This window comes from Phyllostomus discolor, chromosome 13 (genome assembly GCF_004126475.2).
Source record: "Phyllostomus discolor isolate MPI-MPIP mPhyDis1 chromosome 13, mPhyDis1.pri.v3, whole genome shotgun sequence".
In the NCBI taxonomy this organism is placed as follows: Eukaryota; Metazoa; Chordata; class Mammalia; order Chiroptera; family Phyllostomidae; genus Phyllostomus; species Phyllostomus discolor.
In genome coordinates this window covers 41,924,150-41,945,046 of record NC_040915.2, presented here as the reverse complement: position 1 = coordinate 41,945,046, position 20,897 = coordinate 41,924,150, and the positions used below count along the sequence as shown (strand labels likewise).

The 20,897-nt window shown below is 67.8% G+C and overlaps 1 protein-coding gene across 8 annotated transcripts in view; it reads right to left on the bottom strand.

Moving 5' to 3' along the window:
* RIMBP2 (RIMS binding protein 2) overlaps positions 1–20,897 on the bottom strand; it is a 44,521-nt gene that overhangs the window by 5,179 nt on the left and 18,445 nt on the right. For all 8 annotated transcript variants that reach the window (XM_036013820.1, XM_036013814.1, XM_036013815.1 and 5 more), the window contains 10 exons: positions 20,667–20,743; positions 19,262–19,371; positions 17,298–18,107; positions 15,351–15,502; positions 13,925–14,365; positions 12,618–12,758; positions 9,995–10,153; positions 5,191–5,311; positions 3,543–3,727; positions 3,160–3,328 (listed from right to left, as the gene is read on the bottom strand). In XM_036013820.1, coding sequence (XP_035869713.1) covers positions 3,160–3,328; positions 3,543–3,727; positions 5,191–5,311; positions 9,995–10,153; positions 12,618–12,758; positions 13,925–14,365; positions 15,351–15,502; positions 17,298–18,107; positions 19,262–19,371; positions 20,667–20,743 — 2,365 coding nt within the window. The remainder of the gene's footprint in view (positions 1–3,159; positions 3,329–3,542; positions 3,728–5,190; positions 5,312–9,994; positions 10,154–12,617; positions 12,759–13,924; positions 14,366–15,350; positions 15,503–17,297; positions 18,108–19,261; positions 19,372–20,666; positions 20,744–20,897) is intronic.

Here is a 20,897-nt window from a genome sequence, read left to right as displayed (position 1 = left end):
CGGGGACTGTGTTCCCTTAAAACAAAACATGCACATTCCAGCAGCGAGGACAGCACTCTGACCCGTCGGTGCCCCAGGGGACGTGGCACCTGAGAACCCCCGCAGCTGACGCCCCACGGGGGCACGACTCGCACCGCACGGCCCGCGCTTCCTGGCTGCAGTGCGTCGGCTCGCACCGCCACCCCAAAGCCCCGTGTGCCCCCTCCCACCCCCTCCCGCCCCAGGGAACCAGCAGCGCGTCTCCCGTCCCCCCACGTCAGCCTCTTCCGGAAGGCCGTCGGGGTGGGACCTGCAGTGCACAGCTTCGGGGATGGTCTCAGCCTCTGGGACGACGCCCTGGGGCCGGCCACCACGTGCCCTGCCGGCCTGTTGCTCTCCTTTCGCTGGAGAGCGGGCTGCACCGTGCGGACGCGCCGGGGCTGTGACGTCCGTGTGCCGCCGTCAGCCCTGTGCTCACTGCGTGAACAGCTTCTGTCCTCTGAGCTGTGGGACGACGTGGCACGTTTTGCAAAGCGGTGGTGGTGGCGGTGGCGGCGGCAGGGGACGGTGAGGTGCCACACTGCCGCCCACAGCGTGGCCAGCCGGCTCCGCTGCGGCTGGGCTGCTGCGTGGGCCCTGCCTTCCGTCTGCAGCTCACCGGGTGTTTCGCCCACGGAGTCACGCGTCTGTCCGTGTGCTGAGTGACCCCCGTGCATCTGTGGCACAGACTCTCTCCACCTCCGTCCACACTGCGACCGGCGGCTGTGTCCCTGGTGCTGAGCTTTGGACGTTGTGTGTGGGTCCGAAGTACAGACCCCGTTCCAGCTGAGCCACCTGCAGGTGCCCCCTGCCAGCCCGAGGCTTCCCTTTGCTCCTCCAAGGGCGTCTTTCCAAGCTCCGAAGCATTTCACTTTGACAAAACCTAACGTTGGTTATTTTTCCTTTATGCATGGTGATTTTAGTCTCTTATTTAAAAAGTTGCCAGATCATCACAAAGTTCTCTAGAAGTTTCACAGTCCTCGTTTTCAGATGGTCTGTCCAGAAGACGCCCGGCCATTGTTCATGTAACAAGAACTGTTTACACAGCGTCAGTGCGACCTGGTGGCCAGGGAGAGTGGGCTGGGCTTCATCCTCTCCCGCTGATCAAGTATCTGCCTTTTTCCAGCATCACCTTGCCCTGATTAGAGTGACCTTATAGTAGGTCTTAAAATCAGATGAGCCCTGACCAGTGTGGCTCCGTGGGCTGGGCATCATCCCACAAACTGAACTCACAGGTTCGATTCCCCGGTCCAGGTATATACAATCAATGTTTCTCTCTCACATGGATGTTTCTCTCCCTCTCTTCCTCCCTCCCCCTCTCTCTAAAAATGAGTAAATGACTTTTTAGAGATTTCATTTATTTATGTTAGAGAAGGGAAGGGAGGGAGAGAGAGAGAGAGAGAGATCCATGTGTGGTTGCCTCTCGCACACCCCCTACTGGGAACCTGGCCTGCAACCCAGGCATGTGCCCCAACTGGGAATTGAACCAGCAACCCTTTGGTTCACAGGCTGGCGCAAAATCCACTGAGCCACACCAGCCAAGGTATAAGTACATAATTTTAAAAAACATATTACTTTCAAAAAAGGCAGGTTACATGACTCTACCAATTTTGTTCTTTTAAAAAATTGCTTTGGTGATTCTAGTTCCCTCACTTTTCTGCATGTGGCTGGCCGGTTCCGCACACACCCCTGCACGGACTCCGAGCGGGACCGCCTCTGCCTCCAGGCCACGTGGGGGACGCCCGACCCCCGAACGTCATCGAGAACCCGGCATCTCTCTTCACCCAGCAACTCCGTGACTCCTGTCGTCAGTGTCCTTGGGTTTTCAGCGCACGGACCCTGGCGTGTGTCATCGGGCGAAGCCCAGAGCCCTCCGCGTTCTGCAGTGCTGTGACGGCACGACTTCTTAAAGGTACACCTCAGACGTCCACGGTCACCGTGGAAACGCCCTTGCTGGTGCAGCTGTGGGCCTCGGTCAGCTCTCGGGTTAGGGGCTTCTGGGAACTGCTTCCTTATGGAGGCTTTGAGATTTTCTTTATGAGATTCTTCGAGAAATCTCTACAGATTTTCATGTCATCTCCAGCCCACACACTGTTTATTCTTGTCTGTCCGAGGCCCCACTGGCCAGAAGCTGGGCAGAGGGGCACGGGGCAGGCGGGGAGGCCGCCCCAGGCTCTCCCCCGGACACGTGAGGACTCCAGGACCTGCGGGGCAGGCAGTCGTCTGGCCGCACTTAGAAACACAGAGGGGGGTAAAGAGACGTCTGACCGAACGGACAATGCCATTCCGGTTGCTGGTCTTCAGCCGACTGCTGCCAGGTGTCTGTCCTCGGTCTGTGGGCGCAGCCTGTCCCCTCGTGGCCCCGTCACCGCCGACGTCGGGGAAGGAGGTCGGCCGCGAAAGGGAGGACTCGGTGCGCGGGGCTCAGAGAGCTTCGGCTCTTGGGCTTAGTGGGGCAGCAGGTGCGCGAACCTCAGCCAGGACACAGGAGGTCCACTGACACCAGTGAGGGTGGCCTCGTCTCACCTGGGGTCGTCCTCAAACTGTGCCTGTTCCTTGAAGTCTGGCTCAGAAGTTAGCCTGATGTTCTCGCGTACTGAAACCCTAACTATGACTGGCATACAACCGACCTCTCTGTCTCCAGCTGTTCAGAGAAAGTGAGCACCTTCGTAAAGAGTGGGTGTTCCCTGCACGTGGGAAAACGCAGACCACACACGTGACGTTGCGTAAAAACCGGGTGTCCGGTGCCCGTCTCCACACCCTGGCTCACAGAGGAGCCCACGCCAGAGAAGAGGGCGGGCGCTCCCTGCGGCCCCTTTTGTGAGGGCACTCACCCCACCCTGGGGGCCCCACTCGTGACTGCATCACCTCCGGAGCTTCTCCCCCCAACACCTGTTCCCGGGAGCTGGGGTCTCAAGGTCATGGGGTGGCGGGGGGCACAGATACTCAGTCTGAAACCACGGGGAAGCAGCTGCCTCTTTCTCAGCGCGTCAGCCTTGCGTGAGAAAGCCGCCCTCCCCGCCCGTCAGAAGGCCCTCCGGTCGCTGTTGGGGGGCACGCAGGACTCGGAGCCCGGTCCGCAGGGCGCGCTCTGCCCTGCCGGGACCCTCCGGCAGGCCGGGCGGGCCGGGCCGCTCTTACCCAGCTTCTCCACGGGCGTGTTGAGAGGGAGGAAGCCCTGTCTGAAGAGCTGCTCCATCATCTCCTCGTCGTCGGCGTGGATCTCGGAGACCATGTTGCAGGGAATGAGGCCGGACCGCGCGCACGTCTCGCCGCGGTAGAAGCCGTCGGCGTCCTTGTCCCCGTAGACCTGGGGCCGCAGGGAGGAGCCGAGGCCTTGTGATTGGCAGACTCGGAATGACGTCACCCCGCTTCCGGTGCGGTGATTGGTGGGCTCCGAACTAGGTCCGCCGGCTCCCTGTGCGTCCCGCAGGCCTCCCAGCCGCGCAGGGGGGCAGGGCCGCGATGGCTCCCCGAGCCCAGCTCCCCCAGCCCCCGGGGGCCCCAGGCCGCACCGCCCCCACCTTGATGATCTGCCCCTCCTTGAAGGGCAGCTCCTCCTCCGCAGCGTCGGGGTTCGGGGACATGCTCAGGGGGTCGTAGTCAAACAGGGCCACAAAGATGCGGGCCGGGGGCTCCTCGGCGCCGGGGTCGGTCTCGGACTCCTCGTAGAAGTCGGGGGAGAGCCGGTCTCGGTCGCCGTACTCATCTAGGGGCGGGAGGCACACAGGGCCGAGCTGGGTCACCCGCCGGAGCCCCAGTCACCCAGACACGCGAGTTCTGTCGTCTCTGAAAGCATGGGACGCAGCATGTGCGCAGAGACTGGTCCCGCGGGCCAGGCGCGTGTGCGAGGTGCACGCCCACCTCACGCGCAGCTGTCCCCGCACGCAAGCGCGCGGACCAGAGGGCTGAGCATCCCGCCGCGGCGCCACAGCCACCGCCATGGGCACCCGAAGCCCGAGGGGTTTCCAGTGCAGGGCCTGCCGCAGCCACCACACTGTTCCTTGGGTTCCAGACAGTCCGCGCGGTGACCGCCGGCCCCCTCCCGGCCAGCTGCAAACAGGGTTCTTCCTGAAACCCTAGCTCGCGTGCAGGGACGGCCCGAGGCACCAGGGTGGGCCTGCACCCGGATCACTCTAGCCCACCAGCTAGACGAACGTGCAAACCCCTCGTCCCCTGATGGTGACGGAGGGAGAAAACGGGCTGCCTGCTGATCGGGGAGGAGGCAGCGAGGGCAGCCCAGTCACCAGAAGGGGGCAGGCGGGCCAGCAGCCAGACAGAGCCCTGTCACCTGCACTCGAGCACACGGGTGGGCCGACGCGCGTCCCCGGTGCGTGGGAAGACAGGCGGTGCAGGCACAGCCAAGCCGCTGGCTCTGGCACCGGCAGAGACACTGAGTTGAAAGGTGACATCTCAGCTGCGGGAAAGCCAGGGGTTTCGAGTGCTCCGATGTGAGCACCCCACATCATTTAAACTGGGGGTCTTTCCAGGGTGCCTGGGTCTGCCAGAGCTCAGGGGTCTGCCTTCCTCGAGGGAACGAACTTGAACGGCGGGCCCCTTCCACCGCTCCCCACGCACGCCACCTGTGTACAGGCCACAGCAAGAACCCCTGCTTCCTTGAGCTCCCGACAGAGGCGTCTGCACAGTGCGGCCCGACGGGACCCACGGAGCAGAGGAAGGGCGGGTGTGGCGGCTGCGTCAGCTCTCTCGGGGGCTCATGTCCTCTTTGGGGGGGGCTCTGCAGGAGCTTTGTGGGAGGGGTGACGCCACCATCAGGGAGACAAGGGCAGTTAGACTTGGCTGCGTCTCCTCTCGGGGCAGGGACGCCCGCGGGAAGGAGGGCACCTTCCTAGCCGGTGGCCTCGTGCACTCAGGGGCGCGTTTCCAACTTTTCATCTCTGCACGGGGAGACGCCGGCTGCGTCTCCTCCCTCCTGAGGGCCGCGGAGCACGGTGGTGCCCTTCTGTCTTCTGAGAACGCCACGGGGCCCCCCAAGGGAGAGCCTCACACGTGGGGGCCTCCTCCCCTCCCTTCTGCCTCAGCTGGGGGGGGTCCCCGTGTTTAGACGAAAAGGCCGTTCCCACTCGTGTTTCTAAACGTCTGCACTGCGCTTCTCCGCGGCCACGCACCCGCGGCCGAAAGGAAGACGGGGCACCGGGCAGGCACACTAACCGATGGTGGAGGGGCCCGTCCCTGGCCGGGACCTCTGGGGGCCGGCGCCGCCGTGCGGAAACCTGCGGCCCACGGAGTCCGGCCGGTCGGCCCGTCCTGCAGACGCGGGGTTGCCTAGAATCTGGAGACAGAACAACAAAGCCGTGAGCCCGCCAGCCCTGGGGACGCAGGACCGAGTCAGCCAAAGCAACTCAACTCAGAAGCACAAGCTGTAAAGGCAACTAAACTTAGCTTTTAACTGAAAGGTTAGCTGAAGGGCCCGGGAGACAAAGCCGTGGAGCCCGGCACCCCGACTTCCACAGCGGGGGGGGGGGGGGGGGCGGGGGGGGCAGGCGCAGAGAGTCCCTCGGGAGGCGTCTCTTCGGCGCCCCTCCTGCTGCGGAAGCCAGGTGTCCCGACCCCAAACCAAAGGGCGTGCACGCGGCTTGTCACCCCGGCGGCCCCGGGACCACGTGCACCCCTGGCCGACAGGCCCCTCTCCGCCACGGCCACAGGGGCAGGAAAGCGCTGCTACGTGGCCGCGGAGCCGCACTGAGGTCGCCGAGGACTCACAGGCGGAGAAGTCTCCGGGCGCGTGAAGCTCAAGGCAGCGTCTGGCCCCGCCCTGAAGACACTGGTCACATTCAGGGCCCACTTGCCCGCTGTCTGCTCTGAGCATGCACTAAAGGTCAGAGCGTGTCGGAGGGTCAAAGCCAAGCCTCGGCTCCAGGTGAGTAACGGAGTCGGGACGCTCCCCAGCACCCAAGGAAAGAGGAATGCTCGGGGCGCCGGCGACAAGAGGGCTTGTCACGGGTGGGGAACAGCCGTGGCTGTGTCCACTGTGGGGGCCGAGCTCCACAGTGGGGCTGGGGGGTGGGTCAGAGCCCCCCTGTGGACAGACCGCAGGCTGCGCCGGCCCCAAGCCTGGCCGGGCCCACCTGAGACATCATGTCTGTGTTCGCTGGAGAATCGGGCCGACAGGAGCAATGGCGCTCTTCCTCGGCTAAGCACAGAGGCCAAGGCTCACCGCCAGCACCGGCAGACCCCAGACCGCGGGGAGGGGAGAGAACCTTCTGTGGTGCCGGCGGTCCCACATCAGCCCCGCATCCACTCTGAAACCCCACGTGCCCCCAGACTTCGGGGTGAGTGCGGTTCAGCTAACCCTTAATTAAAACTTAGATTCAGTTGTCCTTTAACCAGAGCAGCCATGATCACCGCTGATTTGGGGGTGGGGGAATCATTATTCAGGAGCGAAATCAAGAAGTCCTCAGCGCAGTCAAAAGGCCGGGCAGCGATGGGCCAGGAGCCCGGAGCGGCATGAGACGCAGGCAGCCAGCGAGGCCGGGGGCACCCAGACCAGGGGGGATGGAGGCGGCGGACGGGCCGGTCTGGCAAGCGGAGGCGTGGAGGCTCACTGCACACACCCCGGGGCCTTCCGCCACTCGGGGAGGAGCCTGTGCGTGTGGGGCGGCCGCCCTGCTGGGGGGCGATTTTAGGCTTTTCTTCCAGGCGTCCGGGCCCGAGGGCTGGTCCCAGCCGGACGTCCTGGGGGCAGGCCTGTCGGAGCTCGGGCGGGCGTCACTGCTCCTGACGAAGGCGCCGGGGTCCGCCTGCTCCCCAAAGTCCTCCTCGATGCTGGTCTGCCGGGTCAGTGTCCGCCGCCGGGCCAGTAGGGGCCTCGGGCTCCGGCAGGGACAGGGCCCGGGGCCGGGGCCGCCCGTGGCAGCCGAGCCTCTGGAGCTCCGCCGCGGGTCCTCCTCCTCGCTGCCACAGTCCAGGCCGCTGTCCGGGCTCCTGGTGGCCGAGCGGCTGAGCAGGCAGCCTCTGTCTTCGAGAAGGACGTCCTCGGGGTAGGGCCCAGCCGTGGGGCCGCTGGGCGTTGCAGGAAACCAGGAGCCCTGTGGGGCGCCGCGCCCCCGGCAGGGCCTGGCGGGCCTGGGCCCCTGGGCCCTGGACGAGCACCCCGAGCCCTGTCCGTGCAGGAGCTCCCGGGGCTCCGCGTCCTCCTCCGCTACCTCGGGGATACTGCACAGCCTGGTGCCGTGCGGGGCCTGCGGGGGGCGCTCGGGCTGCTCCAGGGGGGCCCCCTCACAGGTCCCATGCACACAGCACTCCTAGGGGACACGTGCACAGAGGGCGTGAGCAGGCAGGAGGGGGCCGAGGGAGGGAAAGAAAACACAGACAGCGTTAGTCCTGGAGGCCGGGGCGGGGCGTGCTGCGGGGACGGCAGGCTCCAGCCAGGCTCTGAGAGGAGAGCAGAGCGGGCGGAAGGGCAGGCGGATGGACGGAGCCAGGCTGGGCGGGGGCTGGGGGGCGGGGGGTGGGCTGACCGTGCGCTGCACCAGGGAAGCAGGTGGGGGCTGCTGAGCGCCGGGCGGCAGAGGCAGGATGCCGCCCCTGGACCAGCGCAGTGGGTTCTGTGAGCCCGCTGCGCCCACAGTGCCAGGGAGACCTGCACTGGCTGCCCGCCTGCCGCGCCTGTCTCCGGGCAGCTCCCACCGGGTGCCGGGTGTGACCGAGCTGCGTCACAACCAGCTCCTGCCCTCTCATCCGCTTCCCAGCACCGAGCTCACTCTCCTCCTCCCTGCCTGAGGGTGAAACCAGGACCTGGTCACAGTGCACCTCTCCTCGCCCTGAGACCTGCCCCTGCTCCCCAGTCCCGCCCGTCAGTGCCTGCAAAGGTGAGGGGTCTGCCTGACCCTCCTCCACCTCCTAGACTTTGAGCCCCGAGAGGAGAGCCGTGTCCTGGCCACCGAGGGCCCAGGGCCCGCCCCGTGCTGGCTCCCCCAGGGGCGTGGGCTGCACAGCCCCACCTGCTCCGCTCGCCCGGCCTCAGTCTCTGCTGCTCAGACGGAGCCTCAGGGGTCTGCTCTGGGAAGACTGACCCTCCAGGCCAGGCACAGCCCGCCTGTCCTCCCACCAGCCCCTCGTGCCCAGGGCGCACACCGCACGGGGGCGTCATCATCTACGCCCTGCCTGCGCCCACACCGGCCCGCGGGCTCCATGAGCATGGGGTGTGGCAGGTTCACCAGGGCCTGCAGAGCGCCCGTGGGTGGTGAACAGTACGCACTCTGCCTGCTGAGAACCCCTTTTGCTTGTTAACAGGACGTCGGTGCTGGGAGCGTTATGGGGAGAACAGCTGGGGCGGAGCGCGGGGTCTGCCCAGAGCCCCCAGGGCCGGCAGGCACTGTGCTGGGTGACCTGCACAGTGCTGGGAGGTGGGCTGGGCGGCAGGTCGGTGAGCCCAGGGCAGCAGGTCCCAAACCCTGTCCCGGAATTTCTAGAAGCAGCTAGAAACCCAGATCAGCCAAGACATCTAATTCCTAAGCTACAAGAGCACCGTGGACAGACTAAACCGGCCCCGCCAGCGTTGGCAGCCCCGCTGCCTTCCCGCCCGCGGCCCCACTTCCTGCCCCTGGTGATGCCCCAAGGGGGGTGGGGCCGTGTCTGTGGGACACACCATGCCCACGTGGCCTTAGGGGGTCCTAACGACTTGCTTGCCCTCTGGGGCCCCTCCCCGGGAGGGGAGTGACCTTGCACGTCTCTGCCCCGCAGTTCCCAGGGCGTGCCGCCCCAGGCGCTCCCTCCACCCAAAGGAGCAGCACCGTGGGTGGCGGGGACACCCGTACACGCCATGTCTGGCCCAGCTGTGAGCGTGGGGCGTCCCGGGGAGAGCGGGCTAGACCCTCGAGCGGCGGCGTGGGGCCTTCCTGCGACCAGAAAGTCCCCTGAGCCCGCCGGACGGGGTGACGCGGGGGGAGCTGGCGGGCACAGGGCGAGGGGCCGGTGGGAGGAGCAGGAGCTGCAACCGTGCGCGGTTTGCCTGGGGGCCCCGCATGTCCCTCAGTGAGGCCCTTGCAGGAGGCGGTCAGACAGTCTTTCCGTGCCAGGAGGTGCTGGCCGGCCACCAGCAGACTGGGGCGTGGCCTCCCGCCCACCCTTCCAAACACACGACTCCGAGTCCCAGAGAAACGCTGCGGCCAGCCTCCTCCCCCAGCCTGGGTCTCCTCTCCAGAGCCTTTCCACCCCAAACACCCACCGCGATCCTACCAGTGGCCCAGCCCTTTGTCCGTCTCCCCCACCAGGTTGGGAAGGGCAAGAGGGCAGGGGTCACATCCATCCTTGCACCCCCAGGCTGGGGGTGGGCCACACAGGGGTGACCAGCCCACACGGCCCTGGGCAGTGAATGAACGCCCGGGCCAGAGCAGCCAGCAGAGAGGTGGACAGCTCCCCAGACAGGGCTGGGGGACACATGGGGGCCAGCCTCTTCCTGGGCACGGTGTCCATGCACACGACCTCCGGTCAAACCCCCCCGCTGGCAGCCACACCAGAGGGGGATGCTGAGGATGCCCCATCTCTGGTGGGGGGGAGGTGGTGTCTGACCCCACTGTCCCCCAGGACGGCCATCCCGCCCGCCCTTCGCAAGGTGCAGCTCAGTCACTGATTCTTCCCACAGCCCCCCAGCCGGCCCCTCTGGTCCCCGACCCCCCGCTGGGATGCAGGCCAACCCTGCTCTCCTGGCTGCTGCTTCTCTGGGTATGGACCTTGGGGGCCTCCTTGTCTGGTCCCCCCCCATCTGATTCCCAGTGTGGAGCTGGGTGCCCCCAGGAGGGTGCCAAATGGGCCTCCCAAACCCTTGTTCTAGGCTCTTCAGCAAAGAGGACAGACTGAAAAGGAGGCCAGGGAGTTCCTGGGTGCAGAGTCAAGGGTGAGAAAGAAACCAATCCAATGCACGGGCTTCTGGGAGCAGGGCAGGGCCCCTCCAGAGCCGGCCCTGCAGCCCCAGCAGAGCACAGGACAGAGGGGCTGGCGCCCGGCCACTGACCTTGAGGGCATTGTGGGACGTGCCGCTGGGCCGCCGCCGGCCCCCGCCCTCCAGCTGCATCTCCGAACACAGCTCCTCCTCGTCCTCCTCCATGATGTCCGAGAGGTCAGAGCCGCGGCTGCTCTCCGTGTGGTACTCGTCTCCATGGCAACAGTGGGGCTGGGGGCGGCAAGGGGGCACGGATGAGCATCCTCTCGAAGTGAGCAGCCCCACGAGGCTGTCCTTGGCGCCCGCCCCTCTCTGCTGGCTCGCGAGCTCACAGATGTGGCAGCAGTCTGCACGCGGGGCCCCGGGACCCCGTGCTCCATGCTGACGGGGCGGTTGGGGGACGGCCGGACCAGGCCTCCCACCCCGCACCCTGACGGGAACGGGCTCGCGGCAGCCCACCTCCGAGGCCGGAAAGCATCGCCTTCCGGTGCCTCCAGCATCTCCAGCTTGGCGGCTGGACAGAGGCACAAGCCGGAGGGTGCACGCCCAGGGGCCGGCAGGCTGGGGCCCAGTCATGGGAGGGGTGCGGTTGTGGGGATGTGGGCATCTCTGCACCCCATCAGGGAGTTTGAGACTCCAAATAGCGGCATGTGGTCTGAAATGCACACGCACGCACGCATGCACACACATGCACATGCATGCACACACACGCACACACACACGGGGCTGTCTGGAGAACAGCGTGGTTGGGCAGGATCAGCAGCCCTGTGAGGCTGTGCTCACTGTGTGCCCAGCTTGTCACCGGCACCAGCAGGGCCCGTGCCCCTGAGCAGAGCCTGCGCAGAGTGTCAGCAGTGTCACAGAAAAGCCCCTGTGACGTGAAGAGTCCTTGGTAACATGCAGGCCCCGAGGCCAGCAGCCCGGCAGGGCGGCCCAGGGAGGGACAGCCGTGGTCTCAGCCCCCGAGACCCCTGAGCACTTAGGAAAGTGAGTGAAGCAGCAACGGCTGAGCCGCACGCCGACACTCTGGGGTGCACGAGCACAGAGCACCGAGGTCACACTGTCTGCTCGACGGTGGGGGCTGAGGACGCGTCCCGTGTCCCTGACGGGTGACCAGACAGGTGTGTCTAACGGCACCTGAGAGACGCGTGGTTGAAAACACCGCCCTTTCAATGACTGCCCTTGACAAAGACGGCCTGCGGGGCAAGAGGCAGTGTGAGCGCTCCCGGTGGAAGGTTCCAGAAGGCCCCACCTGCCCCGTGCCGAGAGAGGCGGCCTGGAAAGTCCTGGGTTGGCGCAGTTTGCTGCATCAGCTTCCGAGCTGCTCCGGCCCTGCTTCCCCCAACAAGGCTCCGAGCAGACGGCGCGGAAGTGAAGGGGCTCTCGGTGGGCGGACTCTCAGAGACCAGGCGGCTGCGGTGAGGTCTGCGGAGGCCCACGGGCGTGAACTCCCTGCAGGGGAGCAGCCTCACGTGGTTCAAGCCCAGTGCTGAGTTGGCAGTGCACCCCGGGACGGAGCAGGTTGTCGGATGTTTGCCAGATAGGACGCCCACGAGCCACTCGTAGGAACCTTATGAATCGGAGGCGTGGGCACGTGCCCCTGGCTGCCCATCGGGATGTCTGACAGAGATTCTGGAACCTATTTTCCTCCCCATTAACAGGGAAGTGCAGAGGAAAAAGCCCCTCCTCTTCCAGACGTCCCTTCCTTCCTTCTTGGGATGCTGTCCTGTGGGGGTGTGATTACTGGAGCTATAGCAGCCACTTTGTAACCATGAGAATAGGCAACAGAACGGAGGGTTCAGGACCCAGAGCCCGGACACAGCTGAGCTGCTGAATGGACCTTGGAGCCTCCTACCGGAGACCCCCGTGGCGGGGGGTGACTCCGTGTCCGTGTTACCTGAGCCGCTGCAGCGGGGCGTTCTGTCCCCGTGTGACAGTGAGTGCCCCGAGCGTCAACGCCATCCCGCGGAGAAAGAAGCTGACGTCTGTGGAAGTCGGGGGGGGGTGCCTGCAGCTCCGACGGCAGCGGCAGAGCCAGGGCGTGGCCCTGCCTGCTGAGGCCCTGACACCGCCCTGTCGTGGGGGCGAGTGTGCGTGTGTGTGTGTGTGCGTGTGTGTGTGTGTGTAGAGGGTGCTGGGTGTGTGCAAGCTCTGACACCCCCAGTGCCAGGACCCGAAGGCTCTGCCCCCTGTGGCCCCGCATCAGTCTTGGCGCCAGGGGGAGAGGCCTGGCTGGACCTGCAGACACAGCCGCGGGCCGGGCCTGCTGTGCATGAGCCTCGTCCGGACGCTCTGCCGCTCGGGCACGGGGTGCCGGCGGTCCTCTGCCTGGACCTCCCACGATGCCCAGCGAACGTCCGCTCGGCTCACGAAAGCGCAGCGACAGATGGCAGGCTTTGCCTGAGCCGAGCCCACTGGTCACCTGACCCACAAAACTGCCCCGTGACCAGGTGCCAGCGGGGGGGTCAGCGTGGGGGCCTCCCGTCCAGGCTTCTGAAACTGTCCCGAGACGAGGTCCCCGTGCCCAGGCGTCGCTGACTCCAGCCTTCGCACGCCCACTCGGCTGGTCGTCACGAGGCCCCGCACCGCCCACCCCTCCTTGGGGCCAGGGGCCATGCTGACCGCCAGAGGCCCATGTGGGGCGCTGATGCCGGGAGCTGCCCCCCCACCCCACAGCTGCCAGCCCGGCACTCACCGGCTTGCCGAGCTCGGAGCCCTTCAGGAAGTCGTCCACCGAGGCACCCCTCCGCCTGACATCTGGACACTCGTCCCCGTCCTCCTCATCTGAGTTGGCATACGGGCCGCCCCTCTCCAGGAAGACGCTCCTTTTCTCTAGCTTGGAAGGAGAGGACGGACGTGGGTGGGCGAGGCATCGGCACGGGGCCAGCGGAGGGAAGGGGTGGCCTGGCCCCCAGGCCTTCTGTGTGCAGCCCTCCCCTTCGCCCGGCTCTGCCTCTGACCGGCCCCTGGGGTCCTGGGCAGGGTCTCCGGGCTGCCGCCCGATAGGGAGGGGCAGTGCCACCCGCCAGGCCTTCCTGCCCATGGCGCATCGCCGGAGCTCGGAGCTCTGTGGTCGTCCGGGCCTCGGCCCCGTGAGCTGGCAGGGCAGGGTGCGGCCAGGACACGCACACAGACTCTGAAGCGTGTCCGTAGTCTGAGGCAGATACCACACAAGCCGGGAGGCCTCGCCTCACAGCTGGCCCGCCGTCGCTCAGGAGGCCCACCAGTCGCCCCACTGGGACCCCTGGAGGTGACCAGCCTGCCTCTCAGCCTGACCTCCTGGGGCCCCTGCCCAGCCTGCAGGCCCTGGGACTCTCGGGAAGTGGGGGTCTCCAGGCACCGGCACTCACAGAAGGTGCTGCCAGGGGTCGCCATCCTGGAGACCCGACAGGGGGGCAGGGGGACCGCTGAGCCCGCTGCCTCTGCCAGGGCGCTGACCACCCAACGGACACCAGGGCGCCCACGGGGGGAGACGGGCTGAGCCCGGGCAGGACGGGCGCCGGGTGCTGCTCAGCCCCAAGCCCGAGGAGAGGAGGGCAGCCGGCCTCGCGGGGGTTTCTGACCTGTGCCCCCTCACTGCACACGCTCCCTGCCCTGCGGCCCAGACTGTTCCCGGTGACGCCACGCAAAGGCACGAGTGGATTTCTGTGCCACACGCGCATGTGTGCAAACACGTCTGCCTGTGTGTATGCCTCGCACGCACACAGCAAGAACCTGGACGTGCGCAGGGCCAGGAGGGGCCCCGGCGGGAGGCCAGGTCCCCAGGCTGACTGACGCCCAGGACACACCACAGCCGGGCTGGGGGCTGGCCGCCGCCGTCCTCCAAGCCGGGCCGGTGGACAACCGCTGGCTCCGGTCACCCAGGCCCACGTCCCCACGGTGCAAACACGGGTTCCGTCGGGGTCAGGCCTCAGGGGAGGACTGGAGGGCACACACGCCCCATCCCGGGGGCCGGGGGTGAGGGGGGCGGGGGGGCAGGACCCGCGCGGGAACCAGTCTTACCCTGCTGCTCTCGGCCACTCTCTGTGCGGCTTCCCGGGCCATGGCCTTGGCGACGGAGGTGGACACGGGGGCCCCCTGGGGCTGCGGGAGGGTCCGGCTGGGCGAAGGCGACCGCCCCCCCTGCAGGCCAGGGGGCTCCAGCCCGTGCCCGTGGGGGGGCGCCCGGCCCTGCTCCCAGGCCTCGTCCACCTTGACGCAGGGGCCCAGGCGGTCATCTTTGGTATCGGGGACTCCGGCACTTGCTAATGGCTTCGGTGTGGGAGCAGTTCTTGGGGGGGCTGGAGGCACCAGGAGGTCGGGGGGGACGGCGGCAAGGGCGGAGTCCACGGACTCGCCCTGGGCAGAGAGGGTCCGCACGGTCACTCCCTTGGCGTCCAGGCTCCGCAGCCGCACCAGCTCCACGGCCGTGCCGTCCGCCATGGGGGCGATGACCTCGGCCACCTGCCACAGAGGAAGCCCACTCGCAGGCGGCCGGCCCGGCCAGCGCCACCCCTGCAGCCCTGAAAGGGGCCCGCCTCAGACCGCCTCGGGCCCGGCAGCTGGGGCCCACCTATGGGCAGCCTGGACACCCCCCGAGTCTCAGACAGGGGGCCCGGCAGGGAGGTGCCAGGACCCCCGGCTGCCGGAGGGTCAGCGGGCCGATGCAGCCCGTGGGAGAGAAGGCCCCCGTGTCCAGGCCCAGTTCAGAGGCAGATGCAGGGGGGCAGAGAGGGCGGTCAGGACACAAGGTCGTGACAGTCAAAGCAGGGCGGGGGGGACACCAGGCTGCGGTCAGGCTGGCTCCCTCTCCAGTGGAGACAGGGCGGGGCCCGCCTGGTAGGCGAGCAGAGACGGCCACGCGGCCCATGGGGCCTGTGCTCACGGGGGGAGCCGGAGGAGCTCACAGGGGGAGCCCGAGGCAGCTCAGACACCCACACCTGCTGGCCGGTCAGCCCTGGCTCCCGGGGGGGACCAGGGCGGGAGGAAGGAGGACAGGCGGGAACTCCCGCCCCCAAGCCAGCCCTGGCCAGTTCACGCGCCGGGACGAGCGCGGGGTGGAGGCCACAGGCGTCCCGCGCCAGACACTGGGGTCCAGGCCCAGCCACACGCCGTGTTCCCAAGGAGCCCGGGCTCCATCTGTCCAAGAGTCGGTCTGGGGGTTTGCAAGCCTGCCCTCTGTCGAGGGGCCCCGCTATCGGGGGACTTTCAGCCCTGGGGCAGGAGAACGAGACGGGGCAGAGCAGGTGACCGACGGGAGGCAGGCGGGGGCTCCAGAAAGCAGGGCAGAGGGGACTGGGGGCGCTCGGCGGTCTGCGGCGCCGTGGGGCGGCCAGGGGGCAGGCGCTGGGCAAGTGCTGGTGGGGGAGGGGGCAGGGGCGCTCCCCCGGTCACCGCCCCACGGCATTGGTGTCAGGTGCCCGGGTGAGCCTCCTGCCCGACGACTCACCCTCTGCCCGTTCGCGTACACGCCGTAGCCCGTGACGTTGGCCCCATTGGACAGCCCGGTGGCGGTCAGGGCCGGCGGCTTCCAGGAGACGTGGACGGTCCCTGGTGTGGCCCCTGCGTGGACCGTGACATCTTGGGGGGGAGCCGGAGGGCCTGAGGACAGAAGGCAGGTGAGCTGCCCCTGTGCCGGGGGGGGGGGGGGGCACAGCAGAGGGGGTCGCTCGCAGGAGGCGCAGACTCCCGGTCGCCGCGCGGGTCAGCCCCGGCTGCGCCGGGGGAGCAGGGTACGTCCATGGAGGCTCAACGACTCTGCAGGGGACAGACAGCCACGGACACGTCGCCGTGATGGCTTGGGGAGGTCTGTCGCCGTGGGACCACTCCGCTGTGCGCCTGGAACTCACGGGCTGGGGGCGTCAGCCCCACTCCGACGAAGGGGAATGAATGACGAGAAAGGGATCCCGGGCGCGGGGGAGAGACGCGAGTGGGAGTGTGGGGCCGGGGGGCCACATGCCCCCCCCTCCCCGTCTCTCTCTTGGGGTGACGCAGCCTGGCTGGCGGGTCGCCCGGGCTGTGGCCTCACGGGAGGCGGAGGAGAAGGGTGTCAGCGGCAGCACGGGAACCTGGGCATCGGCTCTGCACAGACTCTCCGCCCGTGGGCCCAGCAGGGGCCTCCCCAGACTCGGGGTCTGCCGGCACCTTGACCTTGACCTTGCAGCCTCCACAGCTGCAGGAGGGAGACGCTCGCCCTCCCAGCCGCCTGGTTGGGGCAGTTGTGTCGCAGCAGCTCGGACGGCCTGGGACACGCAACGCCGGGGAGCCGACCCGGGGGACACGCCCCACCCGTCCTGGGCCCCGCACCCCCCTCCGCAGGCAGCCCCTCCTGACGGTCCCCCGGGCGTGCCACGGCTGCCCTCTGTGCCCACGCCGCCCTGCGTGCTCGCCCCGTTTCTGTCCCCAGCACCGCGCACAGGGCTCCCCACGGGCACCGAAGTTGAGGGGCCTCCCGACCCCACAGTCAGGGTCACCCCCGCGGAATGAAACCCTCATGCAACAGGCACGACCGGACCGTTCCTGAGCCAGTTCCCACGCGACGCCTCCACCCCCTCCCCCGAGTCCTGTCTGCGCCCGCGCAGGGCCCCGCAGCCGGCCTTGGGTCTGGTGGGGATCCCGAAGTGTCGGCAGAACTCCCGAGGAACGAGGGGTGCCGAGGGGCCGAGGGGGCGGAGGAAGGCCCCAGGACACGGCGCACGCCTCCAGGGTCCCTGAGAAACCCCTGCTCTGCTCCCAGGCAGTGGCGCCCCCCAGAGCTCAGGCTCCCCGCCGGGACCGGGGCTCACGGGACAGACAACAGCGAGTGGGATAAACTGGAATAAACCGGACAGCGGGTGGACCCAGCAGGCCCGTCCGTACCACCGTCCACAGCTCTCTGGCGTAAGGGGGGTGGGAGTCACCCCTCCTCCAGCTACAGCCGAGGACGCAGGAGGAGACGGGGCCACTCGGCGCAGGTGCCCGGGACCTGAACTGCGTCCCCAGAGGAGCTCGCGCCTTGTGCACAAACGCGTCCGGGTGTGCGGTTCACAGAAGGAGACGTCCCACGGCGAGGACGAGTGTGGGCGCTGGGGCGCAAACCGCGCAGCGGCAGGGCTGGGAGGGGCGGGGGGGGGGGGGCGGGGCCAGCTGTACCCTGGGAAGGTGTCACCCCGCCCGTCCTTCACAGGACGAGCCCCTGGGCCAGGCGAGGGTGCAAAGAAACACCACCGCCGCCCTAAACCCAGCCGCATTCTGCCCTGAGTCTCGCCCCCGCCCCCGCCCCCGCCCCCGCACCCACACCCACACCCACAGACACAGACACCCTGTGCTTCACGGGTGACGTGGGCTGTCCCCCTCTGCGCCCCCCGCGCCCCCGGCCCCGAGTCCCGCGTGGGGGACCCCGGGAGGGCGGGCTCACCTGCGGGCAGCGTGGAGAACTCCACGAAGGCCTCCTTCTTCTCCCTCTGCTCCAGGGGCAGCTGCCACGGCATCTGGTGGGGCCTGGCCAGGACCTTGACCTTGTAGGCCGTGTTGGGCCTGAGGCTGAGGAACTGGTACTGGTACCGGGCCGCCTGGACCACGTCCAGCTCGTCCTCGTTGAGGAAGATGACGTGGCTGTAGTTGCTGTTGGTGGGCAGCCAGGAGAGCCGGGCGGAGACCTGGGTGATGCCGTCCACCCTCAGCTGGGAGGGGGCCACCACCACGTCCTTGCCCACGAGCAGCGTGCAGCGCAGCTGGTCCGAGCTGCCCCGGCTCGTCACGCACTGCACGGACACGCGGTGGGTGCAGGCCGCCACGTTCAGCTTCTCGATGAGGGCCTTAGTCCTGCCCGCGAGCGGGAGGCGCAGGCGCGGCTCCTGGTCCACCAGCACGGTGTAGCCGCCCACGGCGCCCCAGCCCGGCGGCACGGCCGGGGGCTCCCAGCCCACAATGACACTTCTGGCGAGTTGCTTGATGAGGGTGATTTTCCGGGGGTAAGGCACGATGTCTTCTCCGACGTCGTCGATGTTCACGTCCAGCGTCCCCACGCCGTCGTCGGGGACGCCCGCGTCCAGGGGCGTGGGCGAGTTCAGGTCCAGGATGCTCTCCCCGTCCAGGCCCAGGCCGGCGTGGTTGATGAGGTTCCGGCCCAGCTCGGTCCCCAGGGCACTTAATCGGGACTCGCTGTCCTGGACAAAATCCACGAAGTTGGAGGGCACCAGGCCCCGCTGCCCGTCCGGGAGCTCCCCTGCCGGATGCAGGACAGAGTGACCGCCCGCCCAGCTCTCGGGGCCCGCCGGGAGCCCACCCAGATGCCGCCCCCCACAGTGCCCTGGCCCAGCGCCCCGCCCTCCGTCAGGCGTCTCCATGGCACCCGACGCCTCCACGCCCTCTGCCTGCGTCTGCCCAATGACCCCGCTCCGGCGGGGTCTGCTGCCGCTCGCCACCCCTGACCAGCCTGGGGTCCCCGGGCCCTGGGTCAGCGCCGGCCAGCAGGGCCAACAACACACTCGGACCGCGGGTGTGGAGGCCGCAGCACGGACGCCCGCTCCCGCTCCCGCTCCCGGTGGGGGGGCCGCACAGACAGGACCTGGGGGGCCTGCCCTGCAGAGCGCCGTGTGCGGCGCCGTGAGGCCCCCAGGGTGTCCGTTTGCGACCAAAGCCACCCGAGCAGCGCCCCTCGGGGGGACTGGTGGCCGTGGGTGGGCACGGGGGCTCCTTCTGTCCAAGCCGTGGTCTCACTTCTGCATTCTCTCTCCGGGAGCCCCCAGTGCCCGCCAGAGCAGAGGCTCGGGGGCTGGGGAGTACTGGGAACCTCCCAGACCCCGGGAACGGACTGCCCCCCTCGTCCGAGTCTGCAGGGGGGGTTGCCGGGTGGGACGCCCAGGGCCCCCGGGGGCTGGGAAGTGCTCAGCGCTGCCGTCCCGCCTGAGGGGAGCCAGAGCGACCGGTGAATCCGGGTCCCTCCGGGGCGGGCGGGCACATGCTCTCTGCTCTGGGCCCTGTGGCGGGGCCGGGGGCCGGGGGCCGGGGGCGGCTTGGTCAGCCCGTGCCCGGGGGCGCTCTGCGTGGGCGGCCTCGCTGGCCGCAGGGGCGAGGGGGCGACGACTGACGTGTGCTGAGCGGGTCCCGTGCCCGGGCCCTGCTCTCTGCTCCGACCGGGCCCAGGCCTCGTCGTCCCCCCGGCCTCCCCCCAGGTGGCGATGTCACTACGTCCACTCGACCGCCGGGGAGACCATTCGCCAGAGGGCGACCGGGGGACTCTGGAGAGCGGGAGGGTCAGAGCAGAGCCCGGGGCCAGCAGGGGTCGTGCGGGGACCTGGCCTGCTTCTCAGGCCCCGGACAGACCCGCCCGGCGGGGGCCGGCCCCGTGCACCCACCGACCGCCACGCTCTGACTGACCTTCGTAGAAGCCGTCCTCGTCCATGTCCCCATACACGTACAGGTACTTCCCCGCCGTGAGCGGCAGCTCGGCCTCCGGGTTCTCATTGGGGCCGTCGAAGGGGTTGTAGCTGCGGGAAAATGGAAACCGGTTCGGGGACGCACCGACGCAGGCCGACCACAGCCCTGGCCCTGCGGATGCTTATCGCCGCCTCTCCGGCCCCCCAGCCGGCCCCGTGCCACCGAGTCTGCTCTCTGCGCGCTGAGACCCGGGCCATGGCCGGCCCCCTCTCCCGGACGGGAAACAGAGGGCTCTGAGGCCGAGCTGCGCTTCTGGGGTCTTTGCATCAGGTGCCACACTGACAATTCTGACATCTCCGCTCACGCCTGTCACCTCTACCACAGCTACAGGTCTCCAAATCGGCAAGCCAAGCGGGAGATGATCAGCCCTGCATCTTTCCACACATACTGTTTAGCGAAGGCATAATCACATTCCATACGCTGCTTTATCACCTGCCTGTTTTCCCCACCCCGTGACCTTTTTAACGGGCGCATAACATTCCAGGGGACAGAGTCACGTGCTTTGACGTCCTAACGCTGGGCACTGATGTTGCTTCTGACTTTGGGCTAATATCACCAGCATCGCATCGATGTCCGTGCACACTTCTTTGCACACTCCCTTCCTGCAGGCAGGCCCCCGGAAGCACGTTCTTGGCCAGCTGTGCACGTTTTTGAGGTCCTGGGGCCGCACCTCCACAGAGTGCTGACTCGGGATGCACACTGCACTCTGCTCACCCCAGCAGGAGAACACAAGTGCCTGCACCCTCCAGTCCTCAAAAGACTGGAGCCACCACCTTAGAAAGTCCCGTCCAGCTTGCAGAGAAGACACGTGACACACAGTCTGGGTTTTCTAATTAAAAGGTTAGTTAATTTGAAATAACAGAAAAGGTCTCAATGAGCAAACAGCAGTGACATTCCTCATGGTCGCCAGTGGCAGCCCGTGGCCCCGTGAGGTGACGATGACCCCGTGACACCCGTGCAGTCCTGTCACCGCGAGGCCACGCGTTTTATTCGGTCACCAGCGAGTCTCGGTGAGGAGAGCCAGCAGCGGCCCTCGCTCCCACCCGTAACAGCCCAGTGCGGCGCGCCCGCCTGTCTGGAGTGGCGAGCTCACTGAGTGGTGGGTGGGGCCAGAGTCGGGCCTCCCGACCCCGTCCTGTGCAGGGGTCCCTCCCTGTCCCGTGTCCTGACGGACGTGCCACGCCTCTCTGTCCCCACACCCTCGTCCCGAGAAGCCCGGCCCAGCCTGCACTCGGGACCTGAGAAGGGGCAGTGGCAGCTCACCGCAGGCCCCACACCCCGCACCTCACCTGCCCCCAGGCCCTGCACCCACAGAGGCCGGCGGAGAGGAGGGGCGTGGCCTCACCTGTAGCGGGCGACACACAGGTGCACCTTCCCCAAGTACCTCTGCCTGGAGGGGTTGGCGTTCCGCTCATTGTCCATCTGTCAAAGGCACAGATGGCACGCGGTCACAAGGCTGACTCTGTGGGGGAGACACACCGGACGCCCCCCCCAGGCGCCCAGGGCTCTGCAGCCTCAGGTGCTGGGGCTCCTGGGAGCCACCGCCGCCCCGACAGGGGGCGGGGCCGAGTGGGCA